This window comes from Hemicordylus capensis, chromosome 4 (genome assembly GCF_027244095.1).
Source record: "Hemicordylus capensis ecotype Gifberg chromosome 4, rHemCap1.1.pri, whole genome shotgun sequence".
Lineage (NCBI taxonomy): Eukaryota > Metazoa > Chordata > Lepidosauria > Squamata > Cordylidae > Hemicordylus > Hemicordylus capensis.
In genome coordinates this window covers 124,532,849-124,551,583 of record NC_069660.1, presented here as the reverse complement: position 1 = coordinate 124,551,583, position 18,735 = coordinate 124,532,849, and the positions used below count along the sequence as shown (strand labels likewise).

The following is an 18,735-nucleotide window of genomic DNA, read 5'->3' as shown; positions in this document are numbered from 1 at the left end:
CCATTGCCTCTATATACAGAGTCCAACTGATCTGGTAACACACAAAACCATGTCTGTTCATAGGAAATATTTACACCCAGGATTCCCAGTTAGCCTTGACTGAGCAGAGCTTGGCCATGGGCTTCAGGTTAGTGTTCCACTGTTTGCCCACTACTTAGAAAATGAAGTACACACTCCAGGAAATAACGTTAATATTTGAGTGACATTTAGAATAGATTAGAAGAGCCAATCTTAAAAGTCTAAACATTTTAAAGAGTTCAGTAGACATCTCACCAGGGAGTCTGCAAGTCAGTCTCAGCATCACAAAAGATAGAGCCCAGAAAAGGAGACCGGATGAAAATTTTGAAGAAGAAAAATCACATAAAAAACTATAGCCAGAGCTTGAAGCCCAAAGCTAGGAAAAATAAAGAAAAGGAAGGAAAGTCCAAAAAAGAGGAGAAAGTCCCAAAGAGAATCCAAAAATCAAATCCATGGCTTAAACTCTTATAGTGCCTTTTCTCAGGTGAAGGTCTTAGCCTCCCAAGGAGATGGTTTTGGGGTGCATGTTAGGTTTTGATAGGCCACTTCTAATTAGAAGATACCACCTATCTTAGTCAGAAAGAAGTCATTTTCGAATAGAACTAAAAATGAATTCCTATTGCCTTGCTTTCAAAAATATATTGGGACTAGATTATCTCACCTGTCATAAGAGCAGACTCTGGGGTGACTGGGTGGGAATCCTGTCTGCGTCCCGTCAGAAAACAGGCTAACAATGGTAACTAGTTTGCCTAACTGTAGGGTTGCACATTTTGTATTTTTTCCGTTTCAATTTGTACCAAATCCAAATCAACCCCATTTTGTATTTTGTCCGAAATTAAGCCTTCCGAATCACCCCAGTTGTGTTTTGTATCCAAATTAATCTGAATCCAAATTAATTCAGATTTTAAAATGGGTCACATGGTCAAAAGATTGGGTGGGGGTTATAGTGCCCCATGAGTGGAAGCTACCACAAAAGTGTCAAAGGAATTGGCCAAACTGCTGATTTTTGGTGAATTTTTGAAGTATGCGCATCTATCAAATTTTCCCCATAGGGTATAATGGAGGTTTCAGGAAAAGTATTACTTCATGTGGGGGGGGGAGGGGTGGCCCAGAGTGGAGTGTGGTTGGTGGTAGTGCCCAGTTGGTGCAAGAACGCTACCACAACTTTTTCAGAGGAATTGGGCAAAGGGCTGATTTTTAAAGAATTAATGAAGTTACACGTCTTTCAGATTTTCCTCAGAGGGTATAATGGAGGTTCCTGCAGTCCCATAACTCCACTTGAGGGGCACTGGGGTGGGTGTAGTGCACATAGGGTGCCAACCACCCACATGGGTTGCCAACCCATGAAGTACAAGGTTTTGTTGTTCTAGAGGTGTTCTGAGTGTAGATTCTCTGGTAGCATATGAGAGTGGATTCATGGTTTTTCATTAAAAAAATCTCATTTGCTACCAGAGAATCTAAACTCAACACCTCAGAAACAACAAAGCCCAGTACCCCAATGGGTTAGCAATCCAGGGGGGTGGTTGGCATCCTCTGGTCACCACACCACCACTTGCTCAGCACCACACCAGTTCCCTCAAAGTGCAGTTATGGGGCTGCTGAAACCACCATTATTCCCTATGGGGGGAAAGCTTAAAAACACATAAACTTCCCCCAAATCACAAAAAAAATCAACCCTTTGATCAATTCCTTTGAAATCTGGGTGGTGGCAGGCACCCCTTGGGGCACTTCCTCCCAACCCACTGTTTTGCCCCAGCAGACCTTTTTCTGCCCCAAATACACACACTTAAAAATCAGCCCTTAGGCCAATTCCATGGGAGTCTGGGTTGTGGCAGGCACCCCTTGGGGCATTTCCACCCAACCCACTGTTCTGCCCCAGCAGACTCCTTTCTGCCCCAAGGACACTCCAACTTCGACAATTCTTAAGAAAGCAGCCCTTAGGCCAATTCCATGGGAGTCTGGGAGACGCAGCAGGCTGGTCAGTGAGGCTAAGCAAGTGCATAAATCCTGGAGAATGGCAGCTCCCCTGGGAAAGTGGAGTCAATGGTGGAGGATGGGGCAAAGGATGATGGAACAGGCAATGAATGGAGCTCTCTCTTCACCCACACATGCAGCAGAAAGAAGGAAATGGTGCCCTACACCAGCATATATATTCCTGGTGCAAACTCAGTTCTCTCTGGAAACGGGAAATAGAGCCATCCATTCAATAAAGGCAGCTGGGTCGAAACTCCAACTAGTTTCCTTTCCAATGCAAATTTGAAATTTAAAGATCTGTCAATCGGGATGTCTTCCTGTATCATGTTATCTCCCAAACCCTCACCCTCCCCATATTCCACTTATATACTTCCCAGTGTGTTAATAATAACCCAACAAGTGTATGTTTTTTGCTTTAACCAAGCATAATAGCTTGTGCCTTCCATATACCTTGAAAGAGACTTGCAGAGCAGTGTCCTTGCTGGCATTTTGTTTTGTTTTCTGCAAGGGCTTAAATATTTTAAATGCAAACAAAACAGGGCATGTGAAATCTTAATCATTACACACAAAATAATAAAGAGGGAGAAGGGAGGGGGGCAAAGCTGTAAGAAGTCTCTTACAGCAAGAAGTCTTACAGCTTTAGGCGCTCCCAGCAGCCCCCCAGACAGAGTGGGAAGCTCCGGATATTGTTACTTAGAGTTGACAATGGATTGGCTGCTCTCAGCTTAATCATTTCATTCTCAGCATACAATCGCATCACAATACAGCTCATTTCTCTTAACTAATATCATTCATGCCATTGCCCAAGGAAATCTCTACAGAAGCTGTGTCCCTTTTTGCATATCTTATCTTCTGCTATGCAAATCCTTCTGACAAACCAGCAATTCCTGCTGGAGTGTGGAGAGACAAAAAGGACAATTTGTAATGCAATGCTGATGGAGCTCCAAAGCGTTTTCCGAAGTAAACAAAATTCAGATCCGAGAGGAGGTCATTTTGGTTTGTAAATGAAAATTATCGGAGGTCTAATTCTGGTTTCGATTTGTAGACAAATCATCCAAAATTGCCATTTTCAGACACAAATTGATTTGTGCCCAAATCGAAATCCACAAGCCTACCTAACTGACCCATAGTCAGCCAAACTCCCCTTTCCCCACAGCTACAGAGCCTGCAAAAGCAATCTTAAAAATAACTTATTAACAATAGATCTGTATGAACAGACTTGAACCAAAGTCTTTAGATACGGATTCTTGATTAAAAGTATAGAAGCACCTTATGTGATATGATTAAAATAATATGATAAAGTGATGAAATAATAAGATAATGTGACCATGTAATATGAGATATATGTATCTATATTATGAATAATACAAGCCCCATTCTCCTTCACACTGAACAAGTTTAAGGGTTCAAGTCATCAAAGAAAAAATACATCCTGCAGGAACTATTTCAAGGAGATGAATACCATTTGAGATGGTTACCCTTTTTTAAAAAAATGCCTTTCAGATGCTTACCCATATAGTCTTTTAGTAAGATTCAGATCCCTCATTAGTTAGTGGTTAGTGTTGAAGCCGCAGCTTCCCATCACATATGTATGTGGCAAAGGAAGAGTAGATGTGTGTTCATATACACAACTATATACATGCTTGATTAATTTCATGTGGTTCACCTCAAAACTTTAAAAAATATTTTCATGAACCACTGTCTCAGCCTGGATACATAAATGCCTTAAACCAGGGTTTCTTAACCTTGGGCCCCCACATGTTGTTGGACTACAACTTACAGAATCCCCAGACATGGCCTTTGTGGCTGGGGATTCTGGGAGTTGTAGTCCAACAACATCTGGGGGGCCTAAGGTTAAGAAATCCTGCCTTAAGTCATGAAATATCGAAATGTGTGAGATATAGGTGTTTAAGTAAAAGGGGAATATATACAAACATTTGAGGCCCATACACTGAATCTTTATTTTTTATTCATGATATATCTCGGGCGAGTTATTGTAGGGAATTTGTGATCACAAATTCTAAGGGGTATAGCCATATGTGGAAGCTTCTAGCAGTATTATATGGAGAACTAAATTATGTTTGAAGTGTATTCTTGAGAGAATTCTTTTACATATTTATTGTATAGACTGCATTGAAGAATACTTGAAACAATGCCCCTGAAGAAGGCTGAGAAACAGCTGAAACACATCTGGCGTATTGTAAAGAACTATTGGATATCTCTCTCCAAGACAGTTTTTACTTGGATTTTGTCATACTATGAGGCATCATTGGATATATTTCTCTGAAACAGTGGATATTTCCATATAGAATTTCTAGATATATCCATGAATCTCTATTAAAAACACCACATTGACCTCTATTGCATCTTTTAGGAATCATAGAAGAAATAATCTTCGGATTTTTCTTTTTAGAGATTACGTTTATATGTTTGTTACAATAGGAATGTATTTTTAATGTGGGAGTATTCAGTAGGATTTTAGTATTTGGGATTAATGCATTGGGATTAATGAAGTGTTATTTATTACACACAGTTGATGTAATAAAATGGGATTTCTCATGATTTAAGGTGTTTATGTATCCAGATTAAGATTTTTGTTTGGGATTCTTTTGTATATCATGCGGGTTTTTTTAACCCCTAAAAGGGTTTTAATCCATCATGCACAGTCTCAGTCTGCCTTGAGAGTGTCAGAGTTATAATGAGGCAATGTCTGTGGAGTAGCATATGAACGTTGAGTTCTACAACAGGCTGGCACTTTCCTAGCCAAAGTGAATAGTGCTTTCCTACTGGGGAGCAGTGTGGTGTTGTGGACTTCCCATCCAAATGGGTTTGTCACTATGGTTCTGCTCAAAGTGGATGTGAGTCCAGGATCTGACACAAAAGAAATGGCATTTTCTTAAAATGGCTACAGGCATTTCCTGAATGGACAATTCACCTGCAGAGAGGAGACCTAAGAGGACCACTTGGCAGAGTAAGGAAAACTGCCATTCTTAATTTGGAAATGGGGTGGTGGTGGTGGTGGGAGGAGGAGGAACAGCAAGCATGGGAAGGCACCCTAGTGTGCAGCTCGGTCTCTCTCTGAGGATCAGGCACTGAACAGCAGATGTGCTTCCTCACAAGAGCACTGGTTTGCCTCCACCAGACTCCAGTGCTTGCTCATCCAAAGGAAAATAAACCTTTAGCCATCACTCAAGGCACTTCTTGCAGCTCTAAGAAGTGGAGAGCAGTCACAATTGTATAATTCCCACTTTCTCCCCATAGAACATGTTTGTGCTGCAATGTAAAGCATTTTTACAAAAACCTTGATGATGCCAAGTGAGAGCATCTAGTTCAATCACTCATTTTCTGAGGGAGGTTTACCTGGAGGACAGAGGGTATTTTGTTCTGGTAGTTTAAGAGGAGCGCGCTGCAAAGACTGAGGATGCTGCGGTATCTGCTGAGGGATCCTCACTCCTGTTGATCTTTGCATTTGAATGTTAGTAGGTGAAGCTTCCTGTACTTGGGACACGCCATTGCAGGACCTCCCTAGATGAGGCAGTGGAATCTGATGGAGAAAATTTCAAAACAGGGCTGTTAATATTTTCAGATTGATTGAATCATTGTTTTGTATTCTAAAATGTTTCCAATAGATCACATGAAAAGCTGCAGATCAGTAAGGTTACACTTAGAAGGGCTATGAAAACGATCTGATCTGAAAATACTGAGAAAGGAGAAGATTCACTGGAGGCAGACAAACACATATACAGAAGGGCATCTCATTAACACACACGCACCCCCTCTCAGTGTGTGTAGCTCAGGGCCATAGCTGCGTGGCAGAACATCAACGTGGCACGCAGAAGGTCCAGTCCCTGGCATTTCCAGGCAGGGCTGGCAAAGACGTTTGCCTGATACTTTGAGAAGCCATTGCCACTCAGTGTAGACAATATTGAGCTAGATGGGCCAATGGTCTGACTCTGTATAAGGCAGCTTCCACACAGCACTTTAGGAAGACACATCAGAAGCAGAAGGAAAGAGAAGGTATTATGAATGGGGGCTTGAGTATTTGCAATGAGGGAGGGAAGCTTACCTTACGCTGCTCTTTGCAAAACAAATCCTTTTGTTGGTTTCCACTTTGTTTTATGTGCATTTCTGTTGAGAGAGAAATTCTGATGTGTGATATGGATATACTCAGAGATATTATGTATTTTCCATTGTCTATGTTACCTTTTCTTCTTCCAGCAGAAATCCATGCTAACAGGGCAAAGGGCCACCTTTTAAAGTGGTGCCTCTTGTGTAGTTAGGAGGAGGACAGCAACTATCCCTATCCAACCTAGCATAGCATTCCTCCCAGTGGCTCAGGGCTGGCCCTAGGTTTTTTGGCACTCTACGCGAAGTATGACTTTGGTGCCCTTGCATTCTCTTAAAGTTATATTCTGTACCATACATAATATAAAATTTTAACTCAATGTTAGCAGGGAAATGGGACAGCCAAATCATACTGGCTGGGGCAAAGAGGCGGCAAGGAAGCAGATTGTGCCTTTTAAAATTGTACAATGTCCCACCACTGGCACTCTGCACTGCTGCCCAGCTCCACACTGAATCCGTTCCAGCTGCTCAACTGGCTAGGTGCGCATGTGCGGCAGCCATGTGAGAGGTCAGTCTGGAAAAGATTTTTACCGGGTTAGCCCCTCAAATGGCCACTGCACGTTCGCACTTGGATTTTTTTTTAGAAGCAGTATATTAATATTTTAATAATAATAGTGACTTTAAAAAACCAAGGCCTTTCTAACCCACAAGTGTTGCATTAAAGTGACAAACATACTCTAGAGCAGGCTTCCCCAAACTGCAGCCCTCCAGATGTTGCTGAACTACAACTTCCAGCATACCCAGCCACAAAAAATTGTGTCTAGGGATGCTGGGAGTTGTAGTTCATCAACATCTGGAGGGCCACAGTTTGGGGAAGCCTGCTCTAGATACTTGTTCTCATCCCCCACTCTTGCATCTCAACTTGAACTCTGATCTCCAAAGAGTCTGGCTTATATACCCAGGCCACTGATCTGCTTTGTACTGTGAATACGAAGGTACTAACTCCCCCCATTATCATGCAGTATCCAACAGGAGAGATCTGCACATCTGTCCCTTATATCAGTGTTACATGATGTGCAAGGTAGGAGTTTGTGCCTTCTTCGACAAATTAAAGAGTCGTGTTCAGACATAACTCTGTATATATGTATGGATGCTGTACACATGCCCATGTTTTTGTTGAATGACCGTACATTGTTCATTTAAAAAGTGAACCAGAGTACAGGACCCCTCAAATGCAGAGTACAGATAGGATGTGTACTACTGTACATTTGTTGGACATAATGTGTGAAGAACTCTAAATACACTTACAGAGATTGCTGTAAGTTATATCCAATGTTATATCCAATGTTGGATATAACTTGTGACTACTAAACTAGCATCTCAATATAATGTTTGACAAATCCTGCTGTTTTATCCCTGAAGATTTGCTTATGCAGGACTACACTAAAGGGGTCAAATGGGCTTCCTCCTTCTTATGGTATTCACATACTACTGCTATTGGAAGCAAAATGGAACTCTACTTTTAATCATGGAGCAGTAGATGGTGAGCACACACTTAGGCCAGTTCGACACCAAAGAACCAAACCAGAGTATCTTGCCAAAGTACTGTCTACTTTGACTGGCAGCAGCTCTCTGGGTGAGGTCTCTCCTAGTCCTGCTGCCCAAGATCTTTAAACCACAAAAGGTGTCAGGTTCTAACAGCTAGCGTCTCACACACAAAAAAGCATCTGCTCTTCCTCTGAGCTCTATGTTAACTTTTTAAATGCTCTCTTTCCACTTTTGAACCCAAGTTCAAAGCTCACCCTGAAACAGAAGCTACTTGTCCAACATCACATGCCAGCTAAGTGTCCTGCTCCCTCAGATGGCTCTGCCCTCTTCTCTTGTTGCCCTTTATGCCTGGAGTTGGCTGCCAGAATGCCTCAGTGAAGCCACCCCTCTGATTTCCCTCACATCCCTCCTCAAAACCCACTTTACTCCCTAGTTCTCATACCCTACTGTATCAAAGCCTAAGTATGGGTAATTGCAATATGTGCATGTTCTTCCCCTGTCTCTCCAATGCCACTTTCCAGATTGTAAGCTCTTTAGGGGACTGAATTTTCTCCTCATTCTTTGTCAGGCACCATGTGCATAGAAAGCACTATAACACCACACCACCACCACGTAATATCTCTTGGCTAACAACTAGCCAGGGATGGGAATGGCAACAAAAGTCTTCAAGGGGGCTTTATTCTGAGCTTAATTCTCAGTAACAATTGGGGAGAGACTATCTTGAAAGAACTCCCAGTTTAACTTTATGTAGCAAAGATGCCCATTGTTTCAAAAAAACTATTTATCAAATATAAATACCAGAATAAAAACAAATTTCACAACATAAAAACACAAATAACTTAAAATTAATTTTAATTAAAAGCCTGAGAAAACAGGTGTTTCGAGTGTCTAAAAGCAATCAGAGATTGAAAAGCTCTTATTTTGACAGGGAGCGTATTCCAAAGCCCTAGGGCTGCGACAGAGAAGGCCTGGTCCTGAGTCACCACCAAATGAACCTGTGGCAACCATAACCGGACTTCCCCAGATAATCTTAGTACGTGGCAGGGTTTATGACAAAGGAGGTGCTCTCTTAAGTACCCTGGACCCAAGACGTTAAGGGCTTTAAAAAGGTAATAACTAGCATTTTGCTCAGAAATGTATCAGCAGCCAGTGCAGTTCTTTTAGAATCAGTGTTATATGATCCCTTCAGGTTGTCCAAGAAACCAGTCTGGCTGCTGCATTCTGCACCAAAAATCTTATCAATCAAAAAATTGCTCCAAAAAAAAATCTTATCAATTAAAAAATAAAGCCAGATTAACCTGATTCAGGATCACTGCTGTCTGAAGAGCTGCAATCATTGCTGGTGCTATCTGAGTCAGAGGTGGTGCTGTTACTACTGCTACTGCTGCTTTCACTCAACCGGCTTGGTCCACCAATGATCTTCGGTACAGCATTGTTTTCAACTGCAAGACAAGGAGGAAATCTGAACACTGGATTTGGGATGGGGGTGGGAAGCCTCAAGCGTAACTAGAGCACCTAGCCACAAAGAACATTCCTGTGCTCTTAATAGCTGGACAGGAGAATTCTGCAGTTTCTTCTATTACGATACCCCTTTCCAAACACTGGTGTTATTGGATAAAACTATAAGTAGATGAGCTGAAAAATCTCCACTCTTCAACAACACCATGCAATTTTATAGGTTTGGGGGTTTTTAAACACTTTACTTGCACTCTGTATTTCTGGGTAGAGGATTCACCCACGTTTTGAATTTTGTTTCTTAGGATTGAGTTGCCCATTGACATCCAGCAGTCTTCTTTCCAATTCTTGTTTCTTCTCAAAATTGAGTGCTTCCTTTGATTTCTTTGCTGCATATAAAGGAAAGGGGTGGGGGGAAGAGACAATATCCAAAAAAGCTCTATATCAATGTAGGAAAAGTGTAGTTTAACATTTTTGTGCACACTACATACACACCATAATGTTTCTTTGGTCTTTTCCTCAAACAGGCCATTACATATTTCTCCAGTTCCCTTAACGTTGACGCTTTTAGAGTTTCAAAGTCTATTTCTATTTCATCAGGATTGGAGTGCCTCAGTGAAGGTTCTCTTGACTGTATGATGTAGACCACTCTACCAAGTTTTTCTCCTGGGAGTTTATTTATGTCCAAACTTAACTGCCTCTTTTCATCATAATTCATAGGTCTGGTGTTATCCTTGTCCTCAGACTTGTGTGCTGGCTCTTCTTGAGGCTTGATATTCTTTGAACGACTGTAAGAGTGAGAAAATAAAAACAAGTTAACTGCATGACAGCAGCTTCAAGTACAATTTCACACCCACAAGCAAACTTACATGTTCAAAGCCATTTTTTTCTTCAGTTTCTTCATTTGCTTCATCTTTCTCTTCTTTTGACTCCCAGACTTGTTTTTAAATTTGCTCTTTCTTTTCTCCTTCTTAGATTTGCCTTTCTTCTTCTTTTTCAGCCTGGGTAAGGTAGTTTTAGCCAAGGCTTGCAACTGCTGATGAACAGCCTTAAGCTATGAGAGAGAGAGAGATTCAAAACAAAAAATGTTTGTATGCAATTTTTTTTAAGTGTCTATGAAAACTATTACAAAAGGAGAATATTAGAGATGGCTAGAATCTGCTCATAAAAACATAGGCAGCTAGCGGAGATCTACTGGTCGTTTGCTCTTTAGCATAAGAGAACTGGCAAAATAGAGAACTTACAGCATAATCCTAGATATATGTACTCAGAAGCAGCATAGAATTGCATTCTTGGTTGTGCAAGATAGTGGGCCCCAACCTTGAATCATTAAGTGCCGTCAAGTTGGTGTCAACTCTTCGCGACCACATAGATAGATTCTCTCCAGGATGATCTGTCTTTGACTTGGCCTTTAAGGTCTTTCGGTGGGACATTCATTGCTGTGGTAATTGAGGCCACCCAGCTTGCTGCTAGTTGTCCTCTTTCCTTCAACTTTCCCCAGCATTATGGACTTCAAGGGAGCTGGGTCTTCACATAATGTGTCCAAAGTATGATAGTCTGAGCCTGGTCATTTGTGCCTCGAGTGAAAATTCTGGATTGATTTGTTCTATGATCCATTTGTTGGTTTTCATGGCTGTCCATGGTATCCTCAAAAGTCTTCTCCCACTCCAAAGTTCAAAAGTGTCAATGCTATTTCTATCTTGCTTTTTCAAAGTCCAGCTTTCACATCCATAGAGCGTCATGGGGAAAACCATTGTCCGAACAATTCCAATCTTTATAGGTAAAGTCACATCACAGCATCTAAATATCCTTTCCAAGGCCTTTACTGGAACCCTACCAAGTGCTAATCTGAGGCGTATTTTGTGACTGCTGAATGTTGATGGCCGATCTAAAAGGCAGAAGATATCTACCACTTCAGTGTCTTCAATATCAATTCTGAGGCTGATTGCTGTACCCATTGTCATTAGTTTAGTCTTTACATTTAGTCGTAGTCCCATTTTTTCCACTGTGCTCCTTGACTTTCATTACTAGAGCTTACAGATCATCCACATTCTCAGCTATAAGGAGAAAGTAGACAGCCTTGTCTTACTCCTTTGCCGATCTGGAACCAGTCTGTTTCGCCATGTTACATCTGGTCTGTGGCTTCCTGTCCTGTGTATAGGTTTCTCATGAGAGCAATGAGATGTTCTGGGATGCCCATTTTCTTAAGGATATTCCACAATTTAGGAACATAGGAAACTGCCATATACTGAGTCAGACCATTGGTCTATCTAGCTCAGTATTGTCTTCACAGACTGGCAGCAGCTTCTCCAAGGTTGCAGGCAGGAATCTCTTTCAGCCCTATCTTGGAGGGACCAGGAAGGCAACTTGAAACCTTCTGCTCTTCCCAGAGCGGCTTCATCCCCTGAGGAGAATATCTTGCAGTGCTCACACATCAAGTCTCCCATTCATATGCAACCAGGGCAGACCCTGCTTAACTATGGGGACGTCATGCTTGCTACCACAAGACCAGCTCTCCTCTATTCATAGTTATATCAAGTTGAATATCTCCATATTCAACTTGACATGAATGACACGATCGGACTGAACGGGAAGAGGCATTTGCACCGCGCAGTTATGGACGACCTGCTATAAATCTTTAACCTGCTCTAATAAATCTCTGAAACGACTACCGCTGTGAGTTTGTCAGATCTACGAATTTTTTTTACTGACAACTTTTGCTTATTTTCTGCTATCTTCTATTTTTGAATCTTTCTATGGACTTCGCCAGAGAGCTCAACATTCCAGTGCTATCAGCTTTTAGTTTTTCTTTGAAGAATCCTTTTAAAATGTTTGAGGCTACAGCAATTACTTATTTTATCTTGATCTTTAACCTACACGTAATCTGTCGGAGAGGATTATGAATTTTGTATTTTCTGAGAACCTCCCCTTGAACTTTTCAGTAAAAATGTGCGACATCTGCAATGGAGAAGAGGAATGGCGAAGAAGATTGGTTTGGAGAGAAAAGCAGCTCTTTTATGGGTCTTTTAAAAATTGTTCTGCAATGCCACATTTAACCAGCTTAAGTTTTACTTACAAAGTCCCAACTGGAAAGACTTAGTTTATCTGCATTTGGGAAGATTTGCCTTCCAGGATCCCGAAAGATCTTCCTTGAATTTATAGTCCCTTCTGTTTGCACGGCTGACAAAGTATTTTATGGCTGGACAATTATCTTCCTATTACCAACCATTTGAAGCTCTGACTGGGGAAATGAAAATGACTGGTGCGATCTGGCTGTTTCGGCAGAGGAAGAGGAGGATTGTTTTCCTATGTTCTATCTCTCTTAGTGGAATCAGGACTTTTCAGTCTTTTGTAGTTCAATACCACTGATGGAACTGCCATTCAATCACAGTTAATGTCAATTAGCATTTTGTATCGGGATCTTGACTTTACTTTGAATAATTTCTAAACTTGTTACTCAGCTGAGTTGGAGTGATGGTTTTTTATTCTGGTGTTGCAATCGTGGTACTTTTTGTCAAATACAGGGAGGAGAAATTGACATGGGGGGAGACTTAAGTGGTGTTTCACTTTAAGACAATTTAAGAAGATTTTACAAAAATGGATCTTTTAATTATTTAAATCTTATTTAAAAGTTTATTTGCTTTAGCTATATGCCTTTTGGGTGTGTTTTATCAGAACTACTTAGTTTTTTGATAGGTAGCTATGGCGAGATTTACGCAGAAGGATTCTAACTGAAGGATTTTTACTGTATAGAAACTTGATAACCCATTTTTTCACCAGGCATAGAAGTTAAAGTTCTGGCACGGTTTCGTCTTCCCCTCAATGAGAGAGTGTCCTTGGACACTGGTTTTAAGATTTGATATTAACCCTATGTTATGTGAGTCAGCTGAGATGTTTACCAATTTTTCTTTCTTTCTGTCTTTGTGCTGGGATAATGAAAAGCCCAATATTTTTAGTGGTGTGTCTATCAGTATTTTATTTCTCTTTACTGATATATTTTTAATATAATTGAATTATCTTCTCTCTCTTACTTCTCTTTCCCCCTGAGCTTGTTCCCCCCCTCTCCTTTTGAGGTCTCCCCCCCCCCCGTGGCTCCTTTTCTTGAGATATTTGATTTATTTAGGGTTTCATATACAGGTTTTAACTCAGAGTATAATTAAATAATATACCCTATTATTGTATTTCAATGTATTCCCTGTGTTAATTGTTCCTTTCTTTCTTTCTTTTAACCATTAAGATTCAGGGAACTCTATATAGGTGTTTAGCATTGAAATAACCTACTCAGAAACTGAGATTTTTTGTGATATACCCAAATGTTCTAATGACTTAAGGAACTGCTATATATCTTTATGGAAGAAACGATAATTAATGTAACTAATTTAGGGTTTCATATATAGGTTTTATCTTTGAGTATAATTAATTATTATACCTCATTAATCGGCCTTTCAATTAGGGGGCTCTATATAATGGTTTAAAACTAACAAATAACCTAATTAGGAAATGGGATGTTGTATAATAAACCTGATAGTTTTAATGACTTAAGGAATTGCCACAGATTTTTGTCCTTTGTTTCTTTATGTTTCTCTTTTCCTTTTCATAGAAGAAATGATATATTAAGAATGGAGGAATTTTAAATTTAAGGCAGATTATTGGCACTATTTTATTATATGATATTATAGCTTTAAAAAGACTACATATCGAGATATTTTATTTGGAAAGCTCAGTATCTGACTTTTTGGCACTCTTAAGTCTTGGTTTGAACAATTAATTAGTTAGCCTCAGCTTCTAATTGAAATCAAATTTCAACTTTTTTTTAAAAAAAATATACCTTTATCATTCCTATTTTTTTCTCAGTATCTTTCTTTACTTTCATTTCCTCCTATGGGCTTTTACTGGTTGTTATGAAAACTGTATAATGGTAACTGCTGAATGAATTGCTTGTTGTGATACAAACAATCAGAAGGAAACTGAAAAGGATTACATGTATGTATGTATGTATGTATGTATGGGGAAGAGATCTGGGTGTTATAGCTTGATAGCCTATTCTCCCAGTGGTGGGTTATAGAGACCAGTTTTGGCTGAAGTTAGTCTGTCTCTTCATGAAAGAATAGTTTTCCATTTATCTCTCCAATTTTTTGTTTGTTAAATGAAGAGGAGGACTGCTGAAGGTTTAACTGATTTCTGTCACTTACTTTACTGTGACGTTTTGCATACCTCTATGGGACAAGATGGGAATTTTGATTATAAAATATTGGTGGATATGTGGTTCCGTATTTACAATATATATACCTTTTCTTTATGGCAGAGCCTATGTTTTAACACATTTTCTTCTCCATTGAATTTTTATGTTTTAAATTGTTCTTTTGAGGCCAAGGTGAGAGTTGTGTGAGGTTTAAGGTTCATTTTTTCTCTGACGATTAGATTTAGTTTTTTAGACGCACCCTCTATTTCTTACAGATTATCTTAATTCATTCAAGTATACTTAAATATTATTTCTCTGTATGTTTTTTCTCTCTCTCTTGCTTTCTTTGCTGTGGATGAGTCATTGCTCTTATTCATGTATGATTATGTCAATCTCAGAGATGTAGCCAGATCTATTTCTATTACTAATAAAAGCAAAAATTCTTTTTGGGAGGAAAAAAAGATGAATGACACAATCAAAGGCCTTTTCTGTAGTCAATAAAGTACATACTGACTTCTTTTGGGTATTCTTTGGCTTTCTCAATTATCCAGTGTGCATGAGGAATGATGTCTCTTCTTCCTCGGCCTTTTCTGAAACCACCTTGAACATCCAGATTTCCCTTTCCACGTAGGGCTCTAATCTGCGTTGGATGATCCTGAGAATTATTTTGTTAGCATGTGAAATTTAGGATATTGTATGATGGTTTGCTCAATTTGTTAAGTCTCCTTTCTTTGGTATGGGTATGTAGACTGACCTCTTCCAATCTCTTGGTCATTGTGTCGTTCTCCAAATTTGCTGGCATAGTTTGGTTAGAGCCTTGACTGATTCTTCTTCTGTTGCCTGCCATATTTCTGTAGCTATTCTATCAATTTCTGTAGACTTCCGACTTGGTAATGGCCAGAGTGCTGATCTAACTTCATCTTCCCATACTAGAGGCTCCTGAAAATAGGGAATATTTTCTCGAGTATCTTGGATGTTGATGTCCCTGCTGTACAGTTTTGCAGTATACTCCTCCTCCCATCTCTGTTTGATCTTCTCTGAATCAGTTACTAACTGTCCTTTAGCATCCCTTAACATACCAATTTGAGGCTGGAACCTCCTTCTGAGTTCAGAGATCTTTTGGGAAACTTGCCTTGTTTTTCTGTTCCTATTTCCATCCTCAGAATCTTTATAGATGTCATTGTAGTACTGTTCCTTGTCTCTAACAGCTTTCTGAAACTCCCTATTAAGTTCCTTCCTGAGGAACTTCTCTTTCTTGACTTTGGCTTCTCTCCTCTTCTGGGCAGTTTCCACCGTCTGCTCTGACATCCATTTTGCTTTCTTCTGTTTCTTGGACTTTGGCAGTCACTTTTCACATTCATCCTTAACTTTTTTGATTTCATTCCACAGTTCCTTTGGTTCCCTATCAATGAGGTTCAGAACTTCAAAGCAGTTCCTGATGTTCTCCTTGAAAATGGTGGGTACATTCTCAAGATCACATCGTGGAAACTGGATAGCTTTGGGTTTCCCCTTGCTTTAGCTTGACTTGGAACTTGCACATGAGCAGTTCGTGATCTGTTCCACAATCAGCCCTTGGCCATATTTTACTGTTCCAGTTCCTTGCACCAATAATTTTATCAATTTGATTTCTGGTGATGTCCATGTGTATAGGTGCCGTTTTGGTTGAAAAATGTGTTAGCAATGAAGAGATCATTGGCTTGGCAGAAACTAATAAGTTGTTCTCTTGCTTCATTTGTTTTCTAGGTCATATAGGCCAACTGTGTTTTCCTCATTACCATTTCCAACTTTGGCATTCCAGTCTCCAACCACCACTAGCACATCTTGCTTGCATGGTCTCACAATTTCAGACTGAACTTGGGCATAAAACTCACCAACTTCCTCTTCTTCTGCATCAGTCGTTGGGGCATAGACTTGAAAAACTGTTATGTTAAAGGGTTGTCCACAAAATCTAATTGATATTAGTCAGTCATTGACCTCATTGTACCCAAGTACTGTAATTGCTATATGCTTCCTGACTATGAAAGCGACACCGCTTCTTCGACCAACCTTGGGTCTCCAGATTATGCTGGACTACAACTCCCATCAACCCTAGCCATAATGGGTGGTGCTGGGGATGATGGGAATTGTAGTTCAATAACATCTGGGGACCCAGGACTAGGAACTAGGCTTGTGCCCGAAACGTTTCAGAGGCCATTATGAAGGCCTCCGAAACGTTTCGGCGCTGGGGGAAGTTTCGGCACCGAAATGCCAACGGGGGTAGCATTTTAAGGGCGGGGGAGGGTGTACTCACCCCTCCCGCCGCATTTCCCCCGCCAGTGTGCTGTTGATTTTAAGCCCCTCGGGGCCATAGCGTTCATCCCTGCCGCCCCGTTTCCCCTGTTGGCCGGAAGTCGCGAGCGCGCGTGTGCCCATCGTGCGTGGGCACGCACACGCACAACAGGTGCATGCGCGCTCGTGACTTCCGGCTGACGGGGGAAACGGGGCGGCAGGGAGGAATGCTGCCGCCCCAAGGGGCTTAAAATCAACAGCGCGCTGGTGGGGGAAATGCGGCGGGAGGGGTGAGTACACCATCCCCCGCCCTTAAAGTGCTACCCCAGTTGGCGCCGAAGATTTTCGTGCACATCCCTACTAGGAACCCCTGCTGTAGGAGATAAAATTCCATGTGATGACTAAGCTAAAAAGCTTATACTAGATCTTAGTTCCATCGTGGCAGTTCCCCAATTTACTATCAAAAACGATAGAACTCTTCTGCATAACTATTCAACCGGTTGGTTGTGGTAGATCCAACTATTCACACAGTCTCAGCACCTAATTCACCATGTGTGCAGGTATCATAAATAAACCAGCTTCCACTAACAATCTTCTGACAGTAGCCAATAAGAAAAAAGCAAGCACTATAATTGACAAGGAAGAGAATTACAGTAGACTGCCCCTTCTTCTTCTTCATCAACCAATATCTAGGTAACACTTCCTTATTTGTTAGTCAAACCAATAGGTTTTACTTTCCATTGGCTAAGCAGTGTGACAAACAAAAAAGCAGAGATCTGGAACATATAAATAATTCATGCATGTGGCTTCGTCCATTGATTTGTTTGTTCAAAATTAATGGTTTTAGTAATATTTTTACTATCATAAGTCACCTTGACCACGTGTTGTAGTAAAGGAAGGATAGAAATATTTTATATGCATACCTTTATTTTCTCTCCACACTTGCAAGACATGGGGAGAAAAAGAAATTAAAGGAAAACTGAGAATTCAGGAGGGAATACATTAGCAAGGCTGGGAGTTGGCCAGCTTCTGTGCTGTATTGTAATCCAAGTTATACTGCTTTGTTTATTTATCTATCATATTTTTATATTGCCTGATATGTACATCTCTAGGCAATGTACAAAATTTAACACAAAATAAAAACAATCTCCTAACACAAGTTATTAAAATAAAATTTAAAAAAATTAAAAAAGGTACAGATGTATATGGGCTTTGCCCTCAACTACTACTACTACGCCTCTTTTCAACAAAGATTCCAAAGCGATTTACATAGAAAAATAATGAATACATAAATAAGATGGTTCCCTGTCCCAAAAGGGCTTACCATCTAAAAAAGAAACATAAGGTAAATACCAGCAACAGCCACTGGAAGGATGCTGTTCTGGGTTGGATAGGGCCAATTGCTCTCCCCCTGCTAAATATAAGAGAACCACTACTTTGAAAGGTGCCTCTTTGCTCAGTTAGCAGGGGCTCAAGATACAGAATGCTAGGAAGCCACAGAACAAAGGTGTGATAATACCCCAGGAGGAGCAATGGGACCTGTTCCACCTTCTCACACAGTTATAGCAACAATAGTGGAAACATGTGAACAAACATATCAGTTTGAATGCACCTAAAGCATAGAGATTACAGAAATGTGTGAGAAAACAAGAGTTTGGAAACATGCTTAATAATAATAAATTTCTTCACGGCACTTTCAGGTTCTCAAAGCACTTCATATGCATTACCTTGCTGAAATTCTTATAATCACCCTGTAAGGTAATTAGTTATTATCCCCACATTTCAGATGGGGATGAGGCTGAAAGGTTGTTTGGTTAAGGTCATGCAATGGAGCTCATGGCAGAGCCAAATTCAAAGCAAGGATTTACCAATTCATAGCTCAGTATCTTAGGCACACTACACCACACCAGCTCCTAAGTGCTCATACTAGGGACCGGGGAGTGATTGCAGGCCACTCTCTGCTATGCATATGCTCAGTGTGGTACCCAAGCAACATTTTTCCAGATCCAGGCCTGCACAAGCTTTTAACACAAGCCCCATTCCTCTCCATGAAAGGAGTCATCTGTTCTATATATATTTTTTAAAAAACAAAACCTACTGGTTGATTGAACCTTCTTAAGTTTCCAATGCCTGCTCTGTGTTTATAGGCAGGCATATATGGAATACATATATGCTAATTAAATACGTGAGAGGTGCTCCTTTAGACACTGGTGCCTGCCCCAGGG

At 40.5% G+C, this 18,735-nt stretch overlaps 1 protein-coding gene across 3 annotated transcripts in view; it reads right to left on the bottom strand.

Annotated features, from left to right (window-relative positions):
- BRDT (bromodomain testis associated) overlaps positions 1 to 18,735 on the bottom strand; it is a 93,727-nt gene that overhangs the window by 22,405 nt on the left and 52,587 nt on the right. For 2 of the 3 annotated variants that reach the window (XM_053248953.1, XM_053248952.1), the window contains exons 9-15: positions 17,434 to 17,451; positions 9,930 to 10,114; positions 9,556 to 9,848; positions 9,345 to 9,449; positions 8,904 to 9,047; positions 6,059 to 6,120; positions 5,353 to 5,536 (exon numbers count right to left, since the gene is read on the bottom strand). In XM_053248953.1, the coding sequence (XP_053104928.1) occupies positions 5,353 to 5,536; positions 6,059 to 6,120; positions 8,904 to 9,047; positions 9,345 to 9,449; positions 9,556 to 9,848; positions 9,930 to 10,114; positions 17,434 to 17,451 (991 nt within the window). The remainder of the gene's footprint in view (positions 1 to 5,352; positions 5,537 to 6,058; positions 6,121 to 8,903; positions 9,048 to 9,344; positions 9,450 to 9,555; positions 9,849 to 9,929; positions 10,115 to 17,433; positions 17,452 to 18,735) is intronic. The other variant, XM_053248954.1, reaches the window with a different exon arrangement.